The sequence below is a fragment of the Brienomyrus brachyistius genome, chromosome 1 (genome assembly GCF_023856365.1).
Source record: "Brienomyrus brachyistius isolate T26 chromosome 1, BBRACH_0.4, whole genome shotgun sequence".
Lineage (NCBI taxonomy): Eukaryota > Metazoa > Chordata > Actinopteri > Osteoglossiformes > Mormyridae > Brienomyrus > Brienomyrus brachyistius.
Window position 1 is genome coordinate 31,096,737 of NC_064533.1, and position 18,439 is coordinate 31,115,175.

At 44.0% G+C, this 18,439-nt stretch overlaps 1 protein-coding gene across 1 annotated transcript; it reads right to left on the reverse strand.

The window, feature by feature from the left end:
* Positions 1-808: 808 nt before the first annotated feature.
* LOC125751838 (guanine nucleotide-binding protein G(i) subunit alpha-1-like) lies at positions 809-15,408 on the reverse strand. Its single transcript, XM_049031217.1, has 8 exons — positions 14,940-15,408; positions 9,523-9,565; positions 6,643-6,784; positions 6,197-6,354; positions 5,347-5,475; positions 3,576-3,705; positions 3,282-3,435; positions 809-1,973 (listed from the first exon to the last, which is right to left on the reverse strand). Exons 1-8 carry the CDS (start codon positions 15,055-15,057, stop codon positions 1,783-1,785), a joined length of 1,065 nt encoding a protein of 354 aa, XP_048887174.1. The 5' UTR covers positions 15,058-15,408; the 3' UTR covers positions 809-1,782.
* Positions 15,409-18,439: the final 3,031 nt, after the last annotated feature.

The following is an 18,439-nucleotide window of genomic DNA, read 5'->3' on the forward strand; positions in this document are numbered from 1 at the left end:
AGAGCTTAAAAAAAATGAGAGCCATATCTCCTGATGTGCCAAGAGCGAAGACCAATTAAAAAAAAAAAATCTGCTGTCTGGTCCAGCTCTGACATGAGGTACAGTCTGACGTCAGAAAGACCAAATGCCTCTGACTCTTGATTGCATCATTGAGAGAGAGAAGGAAAAAAAAAACACACACACACACAAAACAGAAAGACACACACATCAGTCCTTAAAAGGCCATATCAACACATGGCTTGAAGAATAAAACGCCTTTACAATGGATTATTAACAGGTTTTATTAGCAAAATAAGGAAAATGTTGTCCTACCATAGAGAACATAGCTACAGACAGTTATGTCAGTTTGACTAGTATAACAGATCAACCATTATTCTCTCCCCAGACCCTGTCCCACCCCTACTCCCACCCAAAAACACTTTCAGATGTTAGTTTTTGAACTGTGTACTGCACAGTACTAAGGCAGATATCCCTATACACGTACCCTACAAAACATCTCTTTGACAAATTAAATCATGACAGTTTCACTTACACCTTCAAACCACACTGCTAACCCGGTGTTATCATTTTAAAAAGGTTGCTGAAAGCAGCCCATCCTTCACCTGTGACTCTGACACACTCGGGCCCAAGGCTGTTATATCACTAGCCGTGGTCAACAGTGTCCATGAGTCACTTCCCCAAACATGAAAGGCCTGGAAGAGTATGTGTGTTGGGAGGAAAAGTACATTAAAAATAAAACCTTCATGATTTCACTCTGGAATGATCAACCTGGCAGTAACAAATACTTAAAAATGGGGGGGGGGGGGGGGGGGGTCACGCATGCAAAGGCACAAATACCAATTCACTTGGTCCACAAAGGACCCATTTTCCCTAATGCGGGAGAAATGGCATTTCCACCAAAGCCAAGCTGCCAGATTACAAGACCAGACAAAGAGAACTAAATTAAAATACAAAAGAAACACATTTATGGGGGGGGGGTGGTTACAAGATTTACACGAACATCTTACACAAGTTAAAACCAACCCACACTGAAACAAAGTCATTAAGACTGACTGAGAATACAGTGCTAGCCTGTGATTGGTGGGTTTCACCCCATTTGCCTTTCCCCCTTTCAATATGCATACTTGACCGTACTTGTGTTCTTGTGTGTCCATTTTACACCATCTTCCATTGCCTGTAGACCAGTCCCAATACTCAAGAACAGAAGTACAGAGGACGGTAAAAAATCTGTCTCAAACATCAAGGATACATCAGTTACATCCTCGCCAAAGAAGACCGACCCCATGACTCATTGTACCCCAAGTTCGTTTTTGGGAGGCCAGTTACCAAGACCAGTCTTTCCAAGACCACAAGTACAATCTTTGCTTTCTCGTTACTGAGAAACACCCATGGATTCCTCCTCATCTGCCCCTGCATGAACACAAACCCAACTTCAATGCACCGGTGACCTCGCAGAAGCCAGCCACAGATAGGATGTCAGCTAGTCACATGGTAACTTCTACTTCTTCAGTCCACAACAAAGAAACATTATATGAATATAATGAGTACATCAGAAAAAAATTTATATTTGACAATGACATGGAATTTTTTTGGATGAGTCCATCCACCGTTGCATTAAAGTACTGATCAATTTTTAACATTCTTATGATGGTGAAAAGATACACGTGCTCCGTAAGGATGTACAATCAGCCACCATACCGCAGCATATTTGCCACTACCAGAGCGCAAGCGGACCGTAACGCAGCCATAATCTGTGTGATACCTCCACCAGAGGAGGCTGCTCTAGAACAGGCCGCAGTCCTTCAGGTTGTTCTTGATGATGACGTCGGTTACGGCGTCGAAGACAAACTGCACGTTCTTGGTGTCGGTGGCGCAGGTGAAGTGGGTGTAGATCTCCTTGGTGTCCTTCCTCTTGTTCAGGTCTTCAAACTGGCACTGGATGTAGGCGGCGGCTCCCTCGTACGTGTTGGAGCCTGTTAGGAGACACAGACTGATTTGCTAACCCCAGCATCAAAGGATGAGCAGTTACAGTAACAGCAGACAGAGGACTCAAGGATGATGGAACCTAGCTTCCTATATCTCCAAGTCAGTGTTTCCCAATCCAGTCATGGGGACCTACAATTGGTTCACGGTTTACCTCCCTAAGACCCCCTGCCAGACAGTCCACATTTTTGCTCCTTCCCAGCTCTCTGCCAGACAGCCCACATTTTTGCTTCCTCCTTTCTGCACAGATTGTCATACAGAATTGCACAACTTCAACTTCTTAAAGCTTTTGCTGGCCATCCGGGAAATGGGACAGGAGCAAAGACTTCTGGGAACAGAACATCCAGTCTTTTCACGTCCACAGTGCTGTCCGGCTATGTTGCCTAGGAGACCATCAGGAGTTGCTTCAAGGAAAATGCGACCAGGAAGTGTGTTGTCATGACCACAGGAAATGGGTTTGCAGAAGAGGGAGGATTCGTGTATCACACTGTCATGGTGGCAGCGTGTGAGGGGTTTGTGTTAAAGGACAGATTACACAACTCATCCACTTCCACCTGAACCCTAGAAGGACTAAATGTTCAGTTTATCATTAAGCTTTTTCCTCACTAATGCTCATTAAATTGTAATGACACAGCTGTGGAAAAACTATAAATCCAGCCTTTGTCCTTATAAACCCTTTTGAATCCTGTATTCATGTATCTTAGCCTAGAATACAATTCCCATGCAAATGTAACACACACTCTTCAAGTGTTTTAAAATGTCTGCGTGATTGTTTTGTCTTACAAGGACTTTTTAAGCCTCATTTCCAATTAAATAATTACACCACGGTACATCGACTGATGATCAGGAAATAGAAAAATACGGATTAGGCTTCCCGAGGAACAAACTGATTGTAAGGGTAGAAAACAAAGGGACAAACATGTAAAGCTTATGCTACAACACAAAGAATGAACAGTGACTATGGGATGAGCGGCTCTGCACCAGCTGAATCACTGGCAATACCAGCAGGGCCGGATCTATGTTTTTTTGGAACCTTAGCTTCACTTGGGAGGCCTCCATACCAAGGAAATTGATGATGATTTCATTTCCTGTGCAATGCTGCTGATTTAAGTGCCCCAGGTGACTGTCCACAGCTAGAGCTGCTGATCTATATAATATTTATTTTCAGGATTTTGTCTGGAGCCCCATGTACCAATCGGACCATAAGCAGCTGCCTAGTTTGCCTATGCCTGGATCCAACCCTATACCCACGCGATGCTGAATAAGGTCTACACAGGCTATGAAGAAAGGGCTCTCACCTGCATACTCTGGATAACAGATGGTCAATGGACTCTTTTTGATCTTCTCCTCAAACAGGTCCTTCTTGTTGAGGAACAGGATGATGGAGGTGTCTGTGAACCACTTGTTGTTGCAGATGCTGTCAAACAGCTTCATGCTTTCGTGCATCCGGTTCTGCGCGGTGAAAGAGAGCCGCTTGTGTTGGGGTCAACGTGACCAAAAAAACAGGGGCTGTACCAGCTACCACCAATATCCAAAGATTGGGGGGGGGGAAGGCGGCACAGATTGAGTAAAACTCAATTACCATCTCTTACCATCTCCTCATCCTCAGCCAGGACCAGGTCATAGTCACTTAGCGCCACACAGAAGATGATGGCCGTCACACCCTCGAAGCAATGGATCCACTTTTTCCTCTCTGACCTCTGGCCCCCGACGTCGAACATTCTGTGGGATACCAAACTGTCAACTAAGCAGAGACTAAAGTATGCAGGAAGGGTCACCCGAGCCAAACGATAAGAGCTGCGGCTTTACGTTTATCTTCCCATGCTGAGTCACACCTCGAATCTCGTAACCTTGAAACAAATGAAAGCTCGAAAATTGATCAAAGCTAATCTCATCCAATACCACATGCCAGCTGTTTTGAAGGTCATACTGGAAGGCAAAATATCGTGGAAGAACAGTCACTTCTAGCGAGGTTGAATCGGGTATTTTTTTTTAATTTTTTACATGTGCACCCTGGAGCAACTGTAGACCACACTCAGCGAAGGAGGACCTTAAGTACAGCATGATTAAACAACAGGGCATGTGACAGTGGCCAGCTGTCTACTCGTGCCTCCTTGCCTAGGATCTGCATGGAGGGTTAGCACCATTTTCACCTCTTGGAGGCTGAGACCGAGGTGGATCATCTACATTTCAAAGAAAAGGAGCAGCTGGATGGGGAGTGATAACAGGTAGCTCAGAGGCTTCCTGCAGCCAGGGGCTTGGTTCATACTTACTGTGGTAAGGCTGGCCGAGTCCTGCAACTTTCCATCTATCCTCCGAAATGAAATGACTAAAACTTCAAATGAAGCTAAAATATATAACAGCTAAATAGATATACATCTTTAAAATAAAAACCAGTGAAACCACACCAAAAACTAAAACCAAACTGGATTTCAAATGAAAATTGAAAATAACACAAGAACTAAAAAAAATAAAAAATACATACATAACAGCACTGATGCAAATAGATGGACAGGTATTTGGCGTTGTTGATAAACATATTTTATTTTAATTTGTAGCCATCTGGAGTCTTTATAATCTTGCAGCAAGGAATCATATAAATGTCAACCTTTCTTTGAATCCACCAGCGATATTTTCTTTCAGTCTAGAGCAGTGTTTCCCAATCTGGTCCTCAGGGACTCACACAGTCCATGTCTTTGCTTTCTCACAACTCCGGTAGAGAGGGAGCAAAAATGTGGACTGTCTGGCAGGGAGCTGGGAGGGAGCAAAAATGTGGACTGTCTGGCAGGGAGCTGGGAGGGAGCAAAAATGTGGACTGTCTGGCAGGGAGCTTGGAGGGTGCAAAAACATGGTCCCTGAGAAACACTGGTCTAGCAGGTACAAAAGGTGTTCATGTACAATACTGGGTCTCATCTCTATTCTGATTTTCTGCTATTGTTCCCATAGCTAATGAATGATTAAAGTGTGTTTGCGTTACTGAACGGACCATCCACGTTGTTCCAATTTTCCATGTGCGTGGCCCCCAGTACAGTCCACGCACCCAACCTCGGTGACAAAAATCATGACATCACCGCATGCACTATGGTGGGTCTGCAGTATGTAAGAAGCAGCATTAAGAGACATTTGCTTCATTGCACGGTACTCAAGGGGCCACAGCTAAGACAACTAACAATAAAAACACAGATGATTGTGTCTCTTTATATTCAACTGGTTGGTTAAAGCCAAATCTTGGTCTGGCTTTTTACTTTCTGGACTTGGACTATCCACCTACGCCCTCAGAACAGCTAGGCAAGAACACGGCAGCTCTGAAGTGCATGAACAGCTCCCCAGACAACTATGACACATTGCTGGCTTCTTACTCACTTGAAGTGGAGGTCTTTGAAGGTGAAGTGTGTTTCCACGATGCCTGTGGTCTTCACCCGGGTCCGCAGCACATCCTGCTGAGTAGGAATATAGGCATTCTGCGATATCCTGTCCAAGTCGTTCAGGTAACTGCACAGAGGCAGAGGAAAGCAGGTGAAACCTTCTGCCACAAAAGTAGCCGCGGGGCGTCCTGTTGCATCTTTAGCATCATTTTCCATAGTAAACACTATCAAAGACCAGGAAGCTTAATTGTGTTCTTAACGCTCTGGGGTCTTGGGGTAGCAATCACACTTTCACTGACTGGGGCATGGTCACACATTTCATTCAATATCATAAACTTAGTTCATGGCAAATTAATTATTTCTTATATATTTGTTTTGGCATTACATTCATCTTAATCTTAGTGTACTTTGTAAATATGTCAGATTTATGTGAAGTTTGTAATTTGACATCAAATTATAGACATTGCAAAATGCAGTTTGTAACACTTAACATTATAAAAGTACATAGTAAGCGATGGTAGCAGTTTGTTTTGATCCCAGATATCTGATCACTAAAATCTTGGCTACATGAAAATGACTAAATGGTGCAGTTGCAACATTCAGTTGGATAAATAAATAAGAAAAACCTAACTCATGTTACTATATCTGGGCTCCTTTCATTGAATATGTAGCAACTTTCATGTGAGCTAAACTTCAGGCAGAACTCCCACTGAGATAGAAACAGGGATCTTTCAGCTTCAACTTCAACTATGTATCTGCACAGCAGGCATGAGAAAAACAGCCCATTCTGGACTCAATCTGGTCCCCTGATTGTGGGAAAGATGAAAGCAAGCCACGAAGGCACTCACTATGCAGCGGAGTCATTCAGCTGATATTCCCGCGAGCGACTAAAGCAGGCCTGGACCCCGCCATCCCTCCAGAGACGTCGGATGACTCCTGCCAACTCGGCCGTCATGAAACCCTCCTCCGCTGAACCCGCCAGCACGAAGAGCTGCCTGGCGTCATCCTGGGGGGAGAGCAGCTGTCAGAGCACGATCTTCATCACCACCGTGTGCCATGCTTATCTGCAGCATCGTCAGTGAAGGCAGCATTCCTCATATCCTGTAGAGAAGTGTTTCCCAATTCGGTCCTTGGGGACCCACATTTTTGCTCCGGGAGCTGGGAGGGAGCAAAAACATGGAACGACCGGATTGGGAAACACTTCTGTAGAGGCATTTCATGTCCTTATATACTCTCTCACACCTGCACACACTCCCATTATGCATCCAAATCACAGATCACTCATTATACTCACCACCCGGGCCGGATCCCCAAAGTCAATCTTGAGACGGCCCATAGCTCGGATAATGGCCACGATGGACTGGATGGTGTTGCTGTAGACCACAGCTTTGTACTGCTTACACTCCTCTTCCGAGTAGCCTGCTTCGTGGATGATCCTGGGGGGGTGGAGGTACTATATCACTGAATATGGCCCCCCCAGGGTCTCTGCCCACATGCTCCCCCCCCTCCCCATACCACAATCACAGCCCCACTTCGGGCAGAGGACAGCAGGCCACATCACGAAACCTAAGATTACGCGTGTGGTTTCTGATTCCAGTTACGCATTATCATCAGCAGAGGGAGCCAGAGCTTGAGATGGACCCAAATGTGGCCTTGGGCAGTTTCTTTGTTTCCACTAGCTGGTGCTGTTGCTGTTGCTGGTGCTCTGCTGGTTCTCACTTGGTGCCTTGCTGCTCACGTTTACACCGGTTTCAAAAAAGGTTGGAAGAGAAATGTTATGTAGGTGGAAGTGAGAGTAAAGTGAAGAATAATCAGCATTTCATTTTTTTTTATTTATTTTGGATTTTTAGTTTTTATAAGATGCTGAACTGAAAAAAATGTCTTCAGAGTATGACTCATTGTGATTGTCTCTATTGCTTGTATCCACTTTTGTCTCTGTAAAGACTCTCCTCCCCGTCTGTGTGTTTGCAATGAATTTATTCTCGCTCGCTGTTTTACTGCCGCCCTTTAAAGGATCGCGCAATAAGTGTCTGCTAAAGACTAAACTTTGTAGTCTGCCTATTGATCTCTTCACCACTCGAACACCACGATATTTGATTTATTCTACCTACAACATATCTCAGATTTTTATTGTTAAACATATTATACTTAATTATTACATCTGGCCAGCAGATCCATCTTTCGTTTTTCACAGAATTAAAAGACTGATGTAACGTTATCCCACTAATAAGCTGGCAAGTCGTTTCACTGCCGGCACTGGCGATATTACAATTACTGAATCAGTTATGGATATAGTGCCAAATTCTTCCAAATTCTGAGACCAGCTTTTCTTTGGTGCCATTTTTTTCTGGCCCAAGGCAAGTTTTTGGTGGTGGAAACGTGGTGAAAGTCCAGCACCGGCACTGCGCTGGTGGAAATGAGGCAACGCAGTTTCCGTGTGGAATGCAGCACGTCTACGTTACAGGGGATAACAAAGAGCATGATGCACTGCAGCCATGGCTGAGAGATTACTCACAGATACACTAACAAGGTCAGCTTACAGTGACCCTCACAGGACACTAATTATATTTGCTAAATGAAAACCTCTTAATATAAGGCCTCCAGTTTATTTGCTACAAGACAGGGAGCATGAACAAATCTGGCAAAAAGGTCCTGAGCAAGAAGTTTTCAAAAGCCAACTTTGCATTTCCGTATTTAGCAGAATATATGATCCAAAGTGACATACAGTTGAGAGAACAGGGTCAGTAAATTGGGCATTTAGGGCCTTGATCAAGGGACCAGCAGTGAAATCACTCAGACAAGCGAAGGATTTGAACGGCCGTCCTTCTAATCACAACCATGGCATGAAACCAACCCACTGAGCCACACAGCATTACTACAAACCTCTCCTGAAGATCCATGTGCTATGGACCCCTATTGTTTTATATACACTACGAGGCCAAAATAACACCTGCTCATTACACCTATAAGCCAGTCAAATTCTTCCATATCAAACTCACACAGCCATGTCTTTATGGACCTTGCTTTGTGCACTGGGGCACAGTCATGCTGGAACAGAAGAGGGCCTTCCCCAAACTGTTCACACAAAGTTTAGAGCTTAGAACTGTCCAAACTGTCTTGGTATGCTGAAGTATTGGCAGTTTCCTTCACTGGAACTAAGGGGTCTAGCCCAGCCCCTGAAAAACAACCCCATACCATTATCCCTCCTTCACCAAACTTTACAGTTGGCACAATGCAGTCGGGCAGGTAATGTTCTCCTGGCATCCGCTAAACCCAGACTCATCCATCAGACTGCCAGTCAGAGAAGCGTAATTTGTCACTCCACAGAACACGTATTCGCTGTTCCAGAGTCCAGTGGCAGTGTGCTTTACACCACTGCATCTGACGCTTGGCACTGCACTTGGTGATGTGAGGCTTGCATGCAGCTGCTCGGCCATGGAAGCCCATTCCATGAAGCTCCCAGTGCACTGTTTTTATACTGGGGTTAATGCCAGAGGAAACTGGGACTCTTCAGTTATTCAGTCAGCGTGCTGGTAACTTTTACACACTATATGCCTCAGCAATCGGCGACTCGACTGTTACTTAACGTGGTCTGCCACTTCATGGCTGAGTTTCTGTTGTTCCTAAATGTTTCTACTTTGCAATAATACCACTTACTGTAGACCATGGAATATTTAGCAAGGAAAAAAAGGGGACAGCGTGTGGTGCAGTGGGCTAAGCCTGTGTGCCTATAAGCAGCAGGTCACAGGTTCAAACCCAGCCACAGCATGTCTGTGAGTCCTTGAGCAAGGCCTGTAACCCCCAGTTCTCTGGGCACCATTGCGGGTGGCAGCCCTTCGCGGACAGCTTACTCTACATGGAGCAAGCTGAGGGAGGCGTAAAGACAATTTCCCCACAGAGGGATCAATAAAGTATCAATTAAAAAATTCACAAACTGAATGAAACACCTGAATTTAATGATTAAGAGGTGTGTCTCAATACTTTGGTCCATATAGTGTATTTTTAAGGTAGTTGATTATGTCTGTCCTTGCTAAAGACTCCAGGGAGTTCAGGTAGTAAACTTTCAGCATTTCGTAATACTGTCAAGTGTTTGTGATGAAGTAATGGTGCACAAACCGCATCTCCCTCACCTACGAGGGCTTATTGGTACATTAACAGGAAAGCTGGTGCTTACTTCATCTGCTTGACAATGGTACTCTTCCCCGACTCACCAGCCCCTGCGGGAAAGACACACGCATGTCAGTACTGTGAAAGTTTTTTTTGACAAAATATATATTGAAACTTGCCAACATAAGAAACCCATTCGAACGAGGGAGAGAGAACAAGCAAGTAAGCAAACGCGCACACACACACACACAGACCTGTACTCATATCTTAGTGAGGACCGTCCATTCAAATCTATGAATAACCTATGAATAACCTTAACCCCTGCCCAGCCCTAACCTTATCCAGACGTAACGAAACAAAATACAAAACTTTTGTCATTTTTAGTTTTTTTTTTATTTCAGTCAGAGATTTTATTAAAAACCGAATTTCCCCTTGTGGGGACTGGAAAAAAAATGGTCGTCAAAATAACAGGTTTTTATTACACTGCGGGGACATTTGGTCCCCACAAAGTAATCTATACCTGGACACACAAATACACACACAGCGGGGGTGGGAAGAGGTATATACTACTAATTACTGAGCCACCGTGCCACCCCAAGAAGAAAGTAGCTAATTAAAAATAAATAATGACATTAATCACACTATACCATAGCCTTTCATCTCTCCAAAAACGGCTCAGAACGACAAGTGGGGACTGAGAGCGTGTTTAGGAGAGACAGAATTACAAAATGATATTTGCTGCCGTCTTCCTCAGGACTGCGCAGCGGATTCCTGTCTGCTTTATCGCATCGCCACAAGGTGCAGCTTTAGCTGCAATAAGAGAAATTAATCCAGCGTTACAAGCTACTCCATCCGTCTGCCTGCCTACATTACGCGGCGTCGAACCGCTGGTGCACAGCCTTGACACAATGGCGTAATCATTTAATCGCCACCAGCAAAAACATCGTAATGCTCGCTGAACTATATGTATGCAGCATTCGCAGGAATTTTAATCTCTGCATTAGAAAACAATACGATAAAGTGTTCCTGCCTTCGCTGAACACCTAAAAAGCCCCTGTGGTAATCTGCTTTTAGAAATTCCCACATTGTCTTCTCACCACTGGGCCATGTAATCATAAGCGATTTAAACGCACTTTCCAAAACAGCATAATCTAGAATGACTAAATCCAAACTCAATTTGGCATACTGTGATAATTTATCAGCTACCAAGGACAGTCTTTGGCTATTCACATCACAAACCGGCATATTTTCTTTTTGTATCCACTAGCTTTACTACAATTAGCAACTTTCTAATCTGTGCTTCTAAGAATAGACCTAAGCGATTAAATTTAAGAAGAGAAATTTTTAAACTGACATCTCGTTCCTATGATCCTCCTACGTGGCTGGGTCTGTCAGGATTCCCAGCCTCGGAATGGAGCAGTACGATTCAGCGAGCAGCAGTAAGTCTCGCTACTTTGGAACACTTCGGACACATTTAAAGGGCGTACTTTTAAAAGTCACAGCAACACATCGTGCGTAATTATGTAACAAAGTCTTACAGGAACTGGACCACAAACTCTCGATACTTCACTGGGAACCAGCCATTACACCACAACAAAGAGAAATAATCTCACCAACTTCAAGAATCGAGAAAAAATAAAAGTGTTGGTGCCAGCTGTCCACTGAGATAACTGCACACGTTTTTACATGCACAGCAGAACATTTCCCTCATTTAAAATTGAGATAAAATCCCCTCTGCAGGCAAAGCTGCACCAGTGAGTTACTGCAGTGGGGCTGGGAATTCCTCATAAGTAACTATTCATGGAGCACCCATCCAGCCCATGAGCAGAGGGATTATCGAAGCGCAAATGTAACTGTAGGTCTGAGCACTCTGCATACCCCCCCACCCACCGAGGGAGAGGGGTATGGGGGCAGACAGGGAGCCAGTGTAACCATACAACCTTCCCAGCAGTGGAACCCTCAGGACAGGAAGGAGCTGGGTAGCTGAAGATCCATTAAATCTGAACATGCTAAACTGGCATGTAGATCTGCAGCTACAGGACGAGTTTCTCAATCAACTGGGCCAGCGACAGAACGGCCAAAGCGGCAGTTCGAGTCTGGATATCGTCCGCTAATGCACGTCATGCATTCTGGGTTCCAGCTCGGAGAATGAACAGCCGTTTCCATGGCGATGCCCCTCTCGGTTAGGACATTGCGGTTGAGTCACCCGGCCACTAAGGGCCACCGTGGACCCGTGCCTGAATCGCAGCTGCCCTGTGAGCCTGCGCGTCCAGCCTGGGTACCTCCAATGCCCCAGCGATCACAGGCAGCTCCCGCTCTGCGAGTCGCCCACACAGAGAATCCCAGGAGCGAAAAAGAGCAAAGACTTTAAGGCCAGACGGCAGAATACCTCAGAAGGGCGACACAGTCTAAGCTTACAGCCGGAAGCAACGCTCTCCTTTGGCTGGCCCACTGTATCTGCGGCTCTCCATGGACCCTCCACACAATTTCACCAAGGAAACAGTCTGCCATCTGAGACATTAATAACTAATAAAAACACCTCTACCTTAAAGAAATCCTTCTTTAACCAATTTAACAACCTGGCTGTCATTTTCCATTGTTAAAAATATAAGAAATTACAGACGAATGGTGTAAAGGCAGACATAAGCCATGACAGCAGGTGATTAGCAGAGAGCAGCAAAACACACATGCAGGGCCAGATCTACATTTTCAGGGGCCCCGGACATACGTTTGCTTGGAAGGTCCCTCTACCACAGAACCAACGATCAATTCGCTTCCTTCACAAAGGAGGTAATTCACACAGCAATTGTCTATTCTGCCAATAGCTAGAGCCAGCCATGTCTCTGCATGCATATAAACATTTTAATTTGGTGTATAGACAGTCCCCAAGTTATTATTTATTATTATTATAAAAGTAACTGCAAACGGCACTGTACTGTATCTCAAGCTGACAAATCACTGAATGTTTTCATGAGTGTTACAAAGTAGCGTGTGCGTTCGTTATTACCAACTACCACATTTAACCCGAATTTTTTATTTAACCAGAATCTGCACCAGGTGACCTATCCCCTCATCCAACGGTCACGCCTCCATTTTTAACCTCGGCTGGCTCAGTTTTCCGCAGCACACATCCGGTCACCCTCTTCCCTTCAGATAATCCAACCGGACTGCCGGCGTTCCCTGGCAACGGGCCGGGCTTTTTCACCGCCCTCGAGGTGACAGGGGACTGTCACATGCTGCCACTGGGATATAGCAGACAGACAGACAGAGACAGACAGACAGGCAGGCAGGCAGACAGACGTATTTCCCAGTGTGCTTCTCTGCTCTTCAATGTTCTGCCAGCAGAAGGCCTCAAACTAACACCCAGCTGGACAGAACTTATTTGACTTGACATCTGCCTTCTAAAACAGAAGGGCTGCTGTTTCCCTTTAATGCAGCTACCGTACTGCTTAAATGATACTTGCCTTAACTTGCACCAGTGAAATTTACTTGATTAAATAAAAATATAAAACACACCACACTTGAAGGAATAAAGTCCGCCAAATCTAACAGTTCCAGTAGCCAAGGTTGTGCTGGTATTTAAACTTAGTTTTGGGTATAATAAACAGCAGACTGTTTTTGGTATAGCAACGTAGCATAGTTTGTACATCTGTAAATAGAAGACAACAATTATTAGCTCTAGGAAATACTAAGTGATGATCCTTAAAACACATAATTACAGCTCTTTGGTTAAGTCATTACCAAATAAATTATTGGTGAGTATAAGTCTGTGCTTGTCTCTATCCTGTCCTCAATGTCTGTCCTCTGTGATGATCTGATGTCCCATCTTCCCTGTGCTTCTGGGAATAGATCCCAAGTTCACAGTGATACTGCACTAGATAAAAGACTAGGGAAGATGGAAGGATGCCTCCATCCATTCATGTTTAGTGATGTGGATTCTGCATATCAGAACGTTTAGGGAAAACTGTAATGACAAACATAATGCCCTAAAATTAAATCATGAACATGCAGCACATGCAAGCAGATCTAGTTCAGACCCAAAGGACTGCTGTACAAGTGAGTGATGTTGATAGCCTCCAACCAGGGCTGCACTCAACAGCATTCCACTCACATCAGCTTCCATTTAAGTTCCAAGCCTGTAAGATTGACAGTGAAGCAGCATGTCGGCATAATCTTTCTTTTACTGCTGTATCAGCTCTCAAGACCCAAATCACTGCAGGACACGTGCAGTATAAGTAAAAACAGATACAAGGTGAATACACCAAAAACGTTTTACTCACTGTAAATAATGCAATTCCTACAGAGTATGCAGTTATGTGTTTAAAATGGATTATGTATACTAACGTTGTACAGAGAATAAAACTATGGAATATATTTTTTTCTAGAAAACACCCTAGCTCTCAAAGTAAACAGGACGCAAACTGTATGTACTGGAGGGAAAAAGAATCGACACACAAGACTAGTGATAGAGAACCGGCAAGTATCAGGGTGAACAAACAAAACGAAACGAAACATTAACTAATAACGAACAGACACAAGCAAGTTTATTCACGTGTTTTTTCCTGAAGCCCGTAGCTCAGCTGCCAGGGCAATTTCAGACCACGATCAACAGGTTTAACACTTTCAGCAGACGTCTGAAATGTTCCGGCTGGGATTTTCAACGAGAAAAGAAATACGAGACGCGTTTCCTGGTAACTGAAACCTCCTCGTCTATGGACATCGCAAAGCCGACCTGGATGACAAGCGGGGCACCATACCCACATAGCGTCATGTTATTGTTTTAACGTTGAATTACAGTTAAACACGTTGAGTTATGGTCAGTGTTAAATTATCAATGTTGAAACTGAACTGATTTTTGGTCAGATTTTCAATATTGAAAAACTGATGGTGGCAAAACCTTGATTCATTATTGATATAAAGTGAAAGATTGAAAATCAACGTTGTTTCAACCTTTTTGTCTCATATGGAATCAATGTCATTTCAACATGTGTGTGCTATCTGGGTACCCAGGCCACGTGTGACGATCGGGGTAAAAGAAGAAGCGATAAAGGCCGGTCGTACGGTCCATAATGCCGGGCCTTTCCGGTCAGTTCCAGGGTGCCGCCTGTCAGCAACTGAATCGCAGAGATGCGGACACTTCCACCCCGCAGTTTGTCCCACCACCGCAGCCCGGACTGTCCAGGACTGCTGGATCACTCTCTGCCGTTCAGCAGTACGGCACCGAGATCCTCCTTTAAGCTACCTTACCATTCGATCGTTTACCCGTTTTCAGTACGGGTCTATATACTTATACGTTATACGTTACGTGCACATCGGATCTGCCTGCTAAAAAACAAGTTAAGCAATTCATCAGTTACATCTGATTACTTAAACTGTTCCGTATGCCGTACCGAATCTGGCGTTAAGCATCACGAATCCTACTTTGGCGCTGCGTAGTTGTAACCAAAAGTACCTACGTGTGCAGCGGAGAAAACTTCTCCTTACCTAGAAGTAAGAGCTTGACTTCTCTTGCGGCTTTCTCGCCGTCGTCCCGCAGGTTCCTGTCGATCATCTTGCTGCGCTCCACCGCGGCTTTGTCCTCCGTACTCAGGGTGCACCCCATCCTTAAAACGGATGCTCTAGGCGGCTTGGAAGTGAAGGATCGGGAGATGCAGGCAGGCTACGGTGCGGACATGCAAGGGCAGAAAGGGAATGGGGAGCCAAACACGCCCTTATATCCCCAGATGTAGGATATCCCTGACCGAAGGAATTAAGTCACTTTTGTTTCTCGCCAAAGGTCAACTCTTTGCACTTCAGTCCGAGTTGATGATATAATTATATATATTTATTCCCCTGTTTTGAGATCGCAGAACAGAAAAAACAATAGGAGCTCTATGCCGCTGGCTCTCCCACCCAACACGTCGATCCCCACACTCAATCACTGAAGGCGCGCGGTTTCCTGTTTGTGGGGGCGCGCACGAGTACGCGCACCCCCCCCCCCATTTGCGAAACTCGGCTTTTTCTGCCTCTGTTACCAACACTCGCCACCTAAAATAATCTGTCGAAGAATTAACCGTTCCTCTACAACTACATAGTTTTTTATGTCAGATTTGCGAAGTAAGATTCTCAAACTTGCTCAGATAAGATCGGGGTTTATAAAATGACAAAGTACGTAGCTGTGGTCCTAGTTGTGTAAGGAGGAGTGTCAGCGTAGTGCTGTGTTAATGTGCGCTCGCCATCCGCTCTGTGCAATAACTCGAGTCACCACACACATTATACTAAAACTTAAAAGCATAATAATTCACCATCTATTCAATGCAGTATCACATCATAACGTACAGACAGCATCTACCTTGAGGAGAAGTGAAAACTGACACTTTGTTAAGGGTGTATATCAGGATTTCCCAGTTCTGATTCATACCCCATTGTATGCGCTGACATTTACTCCAAATGAGGCAATGGACAACTAGCCCAGAAAAACGTCTGTTTTTATCTATTAGTTTAAGCATATGTGTTTTTTTTTATTATTCAAACAGTTTAATTCCTACATCTAGTGTGGTTAATGTATTCGGTGTATAGAGCATGCAATAACCGACGGGTTGTTAATTATAAAAAAAAGAGTGAGAATGTGTGTGATATCACCTAGCATTAATCGGAATATGCAAACGAGCATAGCACAAGGTTGGGCACCATAGCAACAAGAGACAGGCTTGAAATTAACTTAAACTATAGTGGTTTCAAATTGTAGAAATATTTAAGGCCAGACTCAAACCCTGATGTAGCTTAAACGCGTAAAATATCAATGAAATAACTGCTTTCGATTGTAGATAAAGAAGGATATGCATTTCAAGGGCGTAGATTTGGTGTGGACGATAGGGAGATATTGTGAGAGTAGGCCTGCCATGTGTGCTTAGGGGATGGGGGGGGTCGACTTCAATTTTGTTCCTACTAATGCTGAAACCAAACCTACACACGTGATGTTCTTCATATGTACATGAATTATATTTATAATAATACTTGTATAATCAGTTAAAACAAAGAATAAGAATGACAGCTCTCATTTCAGCATAAATGTTGCTCTAGCAGAAGCCCTGCAGATGTACCTGCATCCCTGGCATACTGTACCTTTGTCCAGAGAGTCTCATTATTGGCTGTTAGTATACAGTGCAATCTGGCTTGCTGTCCAGTTGTGTAATTGATTAATTTGGCTTGTATTAGATCAGTGTTTCCCAACCTGGTCCTCGGGGACCCACAGACCATCCACATTTTCTGCTCCCTCACAGCTCCCTGCCAGACAGTCCACATTTTCTGCTCCCTCACACCTCCCTGCCAGACAGTCCACATTTTTGCTCCCTCCCAGATCCCTGCCAGACAGTCCACATTTTCTGCTCCCTCACACCTCCCTGCCAGACAGTCCACATTTTTGCTCCCTCCCAGCTCCCAGAAAAAAGTTGTCTACTGGTCCCCAAGGACCGGACTTGGAAACACTCCTTAGATAATTGAATATAATGTATAAATTTGAATTGTGTAACAGAATGCACTGCTTTGGGAACTGTGCATGTGTGTGTGTGTGTGTGTGTGTGTGTAAACTCAAAAACAGTTTTAAAAATGTTACATTGGCTACTTTATTTTAATCAACCCATCTTTCGGTTAAGGGCTACACAAAATTACTAATTAATAATGAATGGATGCTGTATTATTTTTTTAAGGGGCTAAAACAAAAGGTGTCCTGGTCTGGGTGTCCCTCTATCTCAGCCAAAAAAAGACTCGCTTGTGAAATACTTCCACACATCGGTGTTGCTGCCCAAATAACAAGGGTATCAGGGTTTTCTCCTCTAGAAAGCCACCATTCCCTGCAACAGCTCTGGGACCTTTTTCAAATTTTCTCTTGGCGTAAACCCCCATAAATGGTCTGGCATCAGTGGAAATTTACAGTGAATGGCCTGTGCGGATTTTACTGCAGACTCCCCCGGCGGACAGCAGAGGGCGACATTGGGACCAAGTTCTTATTTCTCTGTCATTGGTCTAAGACGTCATAGGGAAATAATTTAATGATTCTCTGATGATCTTTTTAGATATTAAATATGTAGCATTAAAACTATAAATAGTTTTTGTGTTTTAGAGTATGCAGTTTCTTAGCTGTAGACTTCAGTAAAACATAAACATGTATAAAGCAAATGATGACAAACTGATCCTATGACTGTGATGAGGATAAGCGGTTGGAAGATGGATGATGAGCTAATTCATTGAACACTTAATTTAGTAATTGTATTTTAACACCACCATTGCCATCAATATATCACTAGAGAACTTGTGTTTTCGTACACCCTGAAATATGCAACTGTGTGATCATTTTCACCTCTAGAAGTGTCAAAGCATCTCTGTGGGGAAGAATAAAGAGTAATCTGTTATGAATGTTAATGAACCAGCTCTCAAGGTGTCCTGTTGTAAGGTAAACTTAAATAAGATGCAAGGCACTTTTTAATCCATTTTAAACTTTGAAATATGTCATTTTACGCGTTATATGTATTTATGATCACAATCTTAAAGATGGCATGTTGTTTTACCACTCTAAAACAGTACAAAAAAATTGTGACAATTATCTTTATTTGATATGGGTATTGTACTGTTTGTATCGTACGGTTAAACAGTGCTTGTTTTTATGAAGCTACACTAAATGAAACAATGCAGAGACCTTTGCTGAAGAAACATGAACAGATATTCAATGTAGATGCTGCTGTCTGCCATTTCACTTTATGTTGTTACTCCTTATGATGAGCAAACGTGATAGGCAGCGCAAAACTCAGCCCTCCTGCACTTTTCATTTTCCATGCACACGCAAGTTTTGAAGACGTCCTCATAGCGGCGAGACATGTGTCACAGTTCCACGCTAGAGAGGATGATGCTTCATCATTCAATGTATCCGCGCCGCTGTTCACGCGGGGAAGCATGACCAATGAGGGTCTTAGCTGGTCCCGGCGGCTGTGGGCAGTAACTAACTACGC

Coding starts and splice junctions, on each gene's coding strand:
- LOC125751838 (XM_049031217.1), bottom strand. CDS start 15,057: ATGGGGTGCACCCTGAGTACGGAGGACAAAGCCGCGGTGGAGCGCAGC. Junction 6,785..9,522: donor ACCATTGTCAAGCAGATGAA/GTAAGCACCAGC, acceptor CCACCCCCCCAG/GATCATCCACGAAGCAGGCT. Junction 3,436..3,575: donor TGGCTGAGGATGAGGAGATG/GTAAGAGATGGT, acceptor TTCACCGCGCAG/AACCGGATGCACGAAAGCAT.